This window comes from Carya illinoinensis, chromosome 7, assembly GCF_018687715.1.
Source record: "Carya illinoinensis cultivar Pawnee chromosome 7, C.illinoinensisPawnee_v1, whole genome shotgun sequence".
Classification (NCBI taxonomy): Eukaryota; Viridiplantae; Streptophyta; class Magnoliopsida; order Fagales; family Juglandaceae; genus Carya; species Carya illinoinensis.
In genome coordinates, this window is record NC_056758.1 from 1,916,906 (window position 1) to 1,925,742 (window position 8,837).

Genomic DNA, 8,837 nt, shown 5'->3' on the forward strand with positions numbered 1-8,837 from the left:
GAATTAAGAATTTGAATTATTAGAATTACCATTGTAAGAACGAACTTTGAGCTTTGTTGCAAGTAGAATTGGTTTTGTTTCGATTATTTCAGAAATTTTTTTGCATTCGTCTTGAACAAAACGTCCCCACATAGTCAACGAGATAGGATTGAAGCTACATGATATGAAAGGAGAAAATTAAAAAGAATTTAAAAAGTAAAGATTATAAAAAAAATTTCAAAAATTAAAAAGGGGAAAAAAAATTTACCTTTGATCTATAACATAGATTTCTTGAAGAGTAGCTGGTCCATTTGTTAATGTTATTTCTTTTGGAGGTTTGATGTGAAGAGCAACTGCTAAGAGATCTGATTAAAAATATTGAAATGATTAGCTGTTTAGGAAAAAAAAATTAAAAAATGATAATAATTTACCTATTTCTGCAATTGAATCCTTATAAGCATCCAACTCGTTAATGGGAATGAGGTTGTACTTTGGTATTTCTTGTTGTTCATTTTCTGGAATCTCTTCGATGATTGTTTTTGCATTTATAATCCATTGGTATTCATGCGACTCAGTTTTATATTTAGGATCCAGTAGTTTGACATATGCGTTTATAATATAGTAGGATCGAAACATCTGGAGAGAGTCTTCTCTTGAATCAATATCATTTCCGAACATTGTTGCTTGCAGACGATTTCCCTATATTATATAAGAAAGTATTGGTTGTTAGTTTTTATAATAAGTAAGGAATTTGTTTTTAAAAAAAAAAGTAAAAAAATTTTACAAGTAAATATAATTACATAGAATGTATAAGATATGTTATATAAAGTATATATATATATATATGAGTATATTTGTAGAATAAATTGTAAGTAGAGAAAAAAATATTGTACCTGTTCATCTACCAACATTAAATTTTGGTATTTTATTGATGAGTGTTGCCCAATTCGTTTGGGGGATTTTTCAACCACGAGCATCTTGATTTTCCAGTCCCTTGTCTTTGGAGTAATATCTTTAATTGATGTATAAGTGATCCGCATTTTGAAAACTGATAAGCCAAAAAGAAATGAAGTCTATAAACATAAAAGGAAAGAAATGGAATTAATTAAACTGTAAAATAAAAACTAATAGAAACTTATATGTATTAATTAGTTAACAAGAATAAATTAATAGAATATTGGAAATATAAAAAAAAATTGTAGGAAATTTTTAATCTATTTATAGCAGTTAAAATTAAATATAAAAAAAAAAATTTGTTACCTGCATAACATCAGTCAGAGGAGGCCAATGTTAATAAGTCTGTGTAGACAATATTTTTTGTGCAGTTTTTTTCTGGTTCATCAGTTGAGATTGGTCGTATCAGAATCTTGATTGCAGAAATAGTCTTAGCTCTTGATAAAGCTACATATAATTGTCCATGTGAAAAAACTGGATGTGGCAAGTATATCCCAACAAAATCTAATGTCTGTCCTTGTGACTTATTTATACTCATTGCAAAGCTTAGTTTAACAGGGAATTGAGTTCGTTTGAATGGGAAACCACTGTTTTCATCAGGATTTGGTAAAAATGGAATTCTCGGAATAAAAACCTTTTTGCCACTGTGATGACCAACTGCAATTTCTGCATGAATAACGTTACGATCAAAATTGCGACAGATTAGTCGTGTTCCATTGCATAGTCCTTCTGAAGGATTGATGTTTCTCAATAACATGATTGGACAGTTTTGTTTCAACAATAATTCATGTGGAGGAAGTCCATTTGGTGTTAAAGTATGTAAGAAATCTTCCATGACTGCCTGTTCAGATGCATCGATTGTTTCATCAAAACTGTAATACTGTTTTAACTCTCCAGGAAATCTCTGAATCAACAAAGTGTTTATTTCATCAACATAACTATTTTTTGGTGTCAATATAGCTCGATTCATCATGCTTGAAATATTTGTTGAATAATCAGAAATATTATGAAAAACAGTATCCACCAAATGATCCAAAGAAGCAGAATCATTTTCATATGGAATTAACATGACTGCAGGAATTCTAACGTATTCATTAATTGTGATTGGTGGTAACCCATTCCCTAAATCCAATATGTATTTTGAGAAGTCTGGATCTAATCTTGCACGCATATTTTCAGTTAAACGAATTTTTGTCAATTTTGGCCATAGGTAGGAAGAAACTAAGCTGGCATCAATCTGTTGTTGTCTTGTTCCTTTTGGGACCACAGGTAGAATCTGACGAAAGTCTCCACCAAATACAATAACTTTTCCACCAAAAGATAATTCTGAATCATTAATATCCTTTAGCATTTTATCCAATGCTTCTATAGATTCTTTTCTTGACATAGGAGCTTCATCCCATATGATTAACTTTACTTTTTGTAGTAATCTTGCAAGTCCACTTTGTTTACTGACACTACATGTGAGATTTTTGTTGGTATCTAGTGGAATTTTGAATCGTGAATGTGCAGTTCGACCTCCAGGTAAGATTGATGCAGCTACACCAGATGAAGCAGTTGCAAGAGCAATTAATTGCTTTGTTCTTGTTGTAGCAAGGAGTGCTTTGTATAAAAATGTTTTTCCTGTACCACCAGGACCATCAATAAAGAACATCGCAGGTTCATTTGACAAAACTTTTTGTAAGATAGAATTATAAGCATTTTGTTGTTCGCAATTAAGCAGTGTTGATGCATGAAGATCTTCTTCTGGAATTGGAACAGCTAATTCATCATCAATTTCTCTAAACAAAAACTCATCTTGATCAAAATCAATGTTTTGGTCTATAAGATGGAACGAATTAACGTTTCTACCCATTGATTCAAATATTGTGCAGATGGAGCGTAAAGTTTCAGTTCTAACAGTTGATGAAGAACTTTCAACTAATTGAAAATCAGCACACATATCTTGTTCAAAGCGTTCCCAGAGATCTCTTGGATTTGTAGGATTACAGTAAACCAAAATTGTTGCAAATAGTCTTCTTAAACTGAAAGGCATTTGGTAAAGAGAGGCTTCGTATAAGCATTCTTCTAAACTGTCATCTCTCTGTAATAAACCATACATAGTTGCAGCTTCACGAAATGTGGGGGCCAAGATACCATTGACAGTTTTGAGATGATCAAATGATAAAGGACCTCTTATATGATTTAATAACATCCGCAGATAATACCTTTCTCCTTCAAAAGGATTTGCTGTAACAATTCGACCTATCACAACCTGTTTTTTTCGAATAGTCCACATTTTGTATTGTTGGCTCCAAACATAAAATTCAGGAAATTCTTTATACAACAATTTTCTGGCATTCTGATCAGCTTAATTTGTTGCGAAAAATTCAGTCAGCATTGACTTTGCTGAAAAGTCAGAGTTTATCACATTTGTTAAGTTTTCATGTGCACGGAAAGTAACCTGGTGCTGATTTTCAAGATGTAAATGTAAGCTATAGACTGCTGGATGAACCTCATTGATAATAAAGCCAAATATTCTCCACATAGCCTCTGGTGGAGTAATCCATCGAGCTGATTGAAATCTTTCAATTTCATCAATCTGTTGAGTGCTTTGTTCAGAAACCAGATTGAAGGCAATACGATCATGGCCTTTATAAATGTATTTGTAAAGATACTTGACAGCTTTTATTGTAGAACATATCTCAACATTAATATGGCAGTCAAACATTGCAAGTAAATAAGGGTTATATGGAACAACCCAACGATTATCTAAATCATGTCCTCTGATTTTGGCTGTTCTTCCATTGTTGCAGCGTTTGTATATTGGGAAGCAATCATTTCCAACAACAGTGTTTGAGACAAACTGTTTTGGGTAATTATTTTTGCAACAACCATTTTTTTTCATGCATACATTTGTTGGATTTAGAACTCCACATGGGCCATGCATCATATGCTTAACAACAGCTGTATAGAGATGTAAGTTGTTGTCTTTGTCAGGTAATTCAGCAGATACGATCTCATCAAAAGATTCTGGTGCGTATAATTTCCAATCTTGACGCAATATAATCAGGAAATGGGCATGTGGAAGTCCTCTTTTTTGGTGCTCAATAACATAAACATATGCTGAGATTTTTCCAAATATTTCTCGTTTGAATAATTCATACTTCAGATCCTCTAATTTTGCTCTAAAAATTCGAGCAATTAAGTCAGGTCGATTTTGGGTTTCCTCATGTGGTAACAATTGAGTTGAGATCTCTTTCCAATTTGGATTGCATGTCATTGTCAAAAAAATATCTGGTTTGCCATATCGTTGAACTAAAGCCATTGCTTCTAAATATCTTTTTTGCATATCTCTTGGGCCTCCAATAAAAGATGAAGGCAAAATTATACGTTTGCCAATTCTTGAAGCATTTGTTTCTCCAAGATTAATGCTATCAACAATGCCTTGATATAATTCAGATCGAATATGTTGTTGATTGCAACGAAAATAATCTAACCTTGAAGTCTCTATCTTGATATACATGTCAACAACAAATTGTTGAAGAAGTCGGCCAGAGATTAGAAGGATAGATTTCAGATTTTCTCTAATTTGCAACTTGTAACAGTAATATTCACGGCAAGAAACAATGGGATCTTTTCTCTTTTTCTTTAAAACTACAAAAGTAATAAAAAATTATTTAAAAAAATACATACCAAATATATTAATAATAAGTTGTATAAAAAAGATAGGATAGAAAATTTAACCTTGTTCTTCTCTTCTGAGTAATTCTTCTGCTGATGTTGATCGATGAGGATCAATTAATTGAGTTGTGCAGTTATTGGCAGATACAGATGCAATTCTTTTGTTAATTCTTTGTATGCCTTGGTGCCATCCAATATCTCCAAGAGGAAACAACAGAGGATATTGAAGCGGATCATAGCATCCAAAATAATATTGAACTAAATGACTCCCGCCAATATGATTAAATATGAAAATATCACGAGGTGTTAAATGTTCTGAATCATCATTTTCAACCCAAATAGCTGCAACTTCTGATGATGTTGGGGCATTAAACACCCGTTGATCTAAACCAGGATCTGATTTTATACAGATTTTTTGATATTCTAAATTTGGCAAATCACCAATAGATCGAAAAAATGTTGAATATGGATTTACACGAAGGAGATCCATAAGTTGGGCAATAATAGAAGGATCCATTCTGATTGAGTCAACAATGCGATTCTCGAATTCATGTTCAATGTCATAGAAATATAGCTGCAAATTAGAAGGTTGACCATCTGAAGGAATCAAATCAGGGAGACAGTGATAAATTTGACCTTGAGCTCGAAATGTATATATTCCTCTGTTTCTTCGACATAAATTTCTGTCAAATTTAACTCCAAAAGATGTGAAAGCAAATTTGTTGTTGTACGTTCGAACATATGTCCGAAATTGTGTAGATTCAGCAGTATTTGAAACAAACAGATTATAGAGTTGATCTGGAACATCATTTGTAACCAAAGAGATTGATCCATCAGCACAACAGAAATTGTTTGTTTCATGAAAGAATCTTTTTGCTTTGCAATGCTGACAATGTGGCATATTTGGTAAATAATTTGCTTCAACTGGAACATTTTGTAATATTTGTCTATGTACAACATTATGACGACGTAATGTGCCTATTGAGTTGGGGTAAAAGAAAAACAAATATAAGAATTTTCATTAGAAATAATTAAATAATTTTTTTTCAATCAATATTTTAAATATAAATAACAATAAAATATAATGTTATTAAAGAATTCATTTTATTTTTAGTTCTTACCAAAAGTACATCTTCGCAGATTTTTTTGAGCACTTGATTGTAATTGATCAACAAGAGGAACCTATTTTAGAGAAAAAATAATTATTGAAAGAGAGTAAATAAATAAAATATATGATGACAAAAAAGAAAAGTTACTAAACCTGTTGGACCATAAGTTGTTCAGAAAGTTGACTTGTCTCTGTTGGTGCATTTGTTGACTTTCCTTTTAACAAATTTACAGAATAACTTGAGCCAGCAGAAGAACTGTATGAAATATTTAATTGTGTAGATTCTTCTGAATTTTTAGCAAGGAGATGAACATTTGGGCATATGCTAGGCTCTTCTGAGGAGGTCATTCCAAGAATGTTAAAATTACGGCGAGAAATTCTGGACCTCTTTCCATGGTATTGTTGAATATTAGAATTTTCAATATTGCCAATAGGTTCGAGATGATCATCTGATGTATCATCGATTGATATAATCATTTGATCAATATCAGATGGCGTTGAATCTTGAAAATCAAGCATATCTCTTTTCGAAACTTGTTTCTGACAATGTCTTTTTGTTGTTCTTTGCTGCAATTGATCTTTTTTGTTTTGTAGAAGATCTTTAGATGACATTTTTTTGTTGATTGTTTTTGAAGCAGAATTTTATTTAATTATTTCCTGAAATAAAGATTTTGGAAATAAATAATAAAATTTTATCATTTGATATGTCAATAAAGTAAATTAAAAGTTCAAAATTTTAAATTGACAGTAAATAAAAAGTTCAAAAAGTTTATTAATTGGAACAAAAAAGAACATATAATAAATATATTTATTTATATTATATACTTTATTGAATAAAATATTACATGCTAAATAAACATATAATTTTAAGCATGGATTGAATAAATGAAATAATTTGTAATATACAAGGAAAAAAAATACTTACAGTTTTTGTAGCTAGCAGGATATTTGTTGACTTCAGATCTTTTAGTTGAAAATATAATCTCTATTTTTAAAAAAGAAAAATGTATGTTATTTTTAACAAGAAATATATTTTTTAAAATTTTTAAAGAGATAAAAATGTTTTAATTTGTTGCAATTAATTTTGATTAGAGATATTATAATAATTATTTGTAAATACAAAAATAATACAATTGATAAACGAAGTTGCAAGAACTTGATCTTTAGTTGATATATAATAGTAAGAATAGTCATTTGTTATTATAATATCAAATTTAAAACATTAATAACATTCAAATGTTTTTTTAAGAATTTATTTTGGAATTTTTAATTAATGAATTATATAAAAGAAGTGATAAAAATTTATATTATATAATAAGTTTGTATTTATCTTATTTATTTTATTTATACATTTATTTTAAATGGTTAAATTTAATTAAAATAAAATCTAAATAGTTTAAATTAGAAAGAACATAAAATTAGGATGTTTTATTTTATAAATATTTATAGTTAAAGAATTGGTCATAAATGTCTTTTTTGAATTTATAGCTATAAATTTTATAGCTTGATAAATTCAAATTTACATAGAATCAATGTCTAAATATGGTATTATTTTTAAAATCACTATGTTCTATAGTGATTTTGAGATTAAAATTTGATGCAAACACCATTATTTAGATTGAAATCTATATTAAAATTTTTACTGACCATATGTTAATTAAGAAATATTTACAAAAAATAACATTTATATAATAACTATCATGAAATATGTTTGAAGAAATGAAATTGTTGTTAAAAAAACAAAATATTAAAGTATCGATGGACAAATAGAATGCAAATATTTTGAAAGAAAAAAAAAATTTAAGACATTTATAATTGTAATTGTATAATTAATATCTAAGAATAATTTGAGATTTATATATAGTATTGTGACAAAACAGTATTTTATAACTGTTGGTATTTAATTCTATTACATAGAGGAACAAAATATTCATCCTTAAACAAAAATCCATCCAGAACATTAAAATTTATATGCAAAGATTTTATATTTAAATATTAAAGTTTAAAGAACATATTTATAAAATTTAAAATTTTTAAGAACTGGAAAGAAGAAAAATAATAAATAGAAGTTTTTTTTTTATTTTTATTTTTTTATGTTAATAAATGTTTTAAAGATATAAATTATTAATAAAGTTCTGGATGGATTGATGTTCAAGGACAACTAAATGTTTAAGAAAATACAAACAGTTAATAAGTGAAATAATTTTAAAAGAAATGTATGAATTTACTTTTGTTAGGAAATAAATTTCACATCAAAGAGATGATGTGTAAATTTATGAACTAACAACATATAAAAGACAATTGTAAATATATACAAAGATTTTAAATAAAAGAACAATACATTAATACGTAGTAAATTTGTTATTTTTGAAAAAATTTCATAGCATTTGTTTATTAAAAAATTAAAACACAAATATGATAAATAGATTTTTGCATCATTTTCGCAAAAGCTAAAATAAAAAATATTTAAGACTAAATATGTACTATTAAATATATATTTATACAAAAAATAAATATTTAATATAATATTTAGAAATTTTATGTCAAAAGACTATAATGTTATTTAAATTTTGAATTTTTTGTTAATAAAAAAGGCCATATTTTTTACAACAAATAAGGCATTAGATTTTTTTTTTCTTTTAAAGAAATATGTACCAATAAATATATAATTGAACTAAAGATAAATGTTTAATATTAATAAAACAAAAAAATACTTACAAATTTCTTACCAAATGATTATAATGTTATCTGAATTTTGATCTTCCTGTTGATAAGATAGTCCCTATTTTTAACAACAAATAATACATTAGAATTTATTTAATAAGAAAATATTTTTTTTTAAATCTAAAGTAATGTAAATTTCATTTATAGAAATGAAACCACCAAAATAAATGTGATAAATTTTATCTGAAATATAATCTAACTTTTTAAGCAAATAAATTAACAATTTATTGTTACAGTCAAAATAATAAATTTTTGAAAATAAATTTTTTATGGTTTTATAAAGATATAGTTTTAAGCATGAATTAAATAAAGCAAAGAATTTGTAGTATATAAAGAAAAATAATACTTACAGTTTCTTTAGCTAGCACGATATTTGTTAACTGCAGATCTTTTACTTGAGAATGTAATA

The 8,837-nt window shown here is 27.6% G+C and overlaps 2 protein-coding genes across 2 annotated transcripts; both read right to left on the reverse strand.

Annotated features, from left to right (window-relative positions):
* Window positions 1-1,249: 1,249 nt before the first annotated feature.
* On the reverse strand, window positions 1,250-3,211 carry LOC122315441 (ATP-dependent DNA helicase PIF1-like). Its single transcript, XM_043131329.1, has one exon. It carries the CDS (start codon window positions 3,209-3,211, stop codon window positions 1,250-1,252), a length of 1,962 nt encoding a protein of 653 aa, XP_042987263.1.
* A 72-nt stretch (window positions 3,212-3,283) lies between these two features.
* Window positions 3,284-6,223, reverse strand: LOC122315442. Its single transcript, XM_043131330.1, has 3 exons — window positions 5,858-6,223; window positions 4,660-5,170; window positions 3,284-4,569 (listed from the first exon to the last, which is right to left on the reverse strand). The coding sequence occupies exons 1-3, from the start codon at window positions 6,221-6,223 to the stop codon at window positions 3,284-3,286; spliced, it is 2,163 nt and encodes a 720-aa protein (XP_042987264.1).
* Between the last annotated feature and the right edge of the window lie 2,614 nt (window positions 6,224-8,837).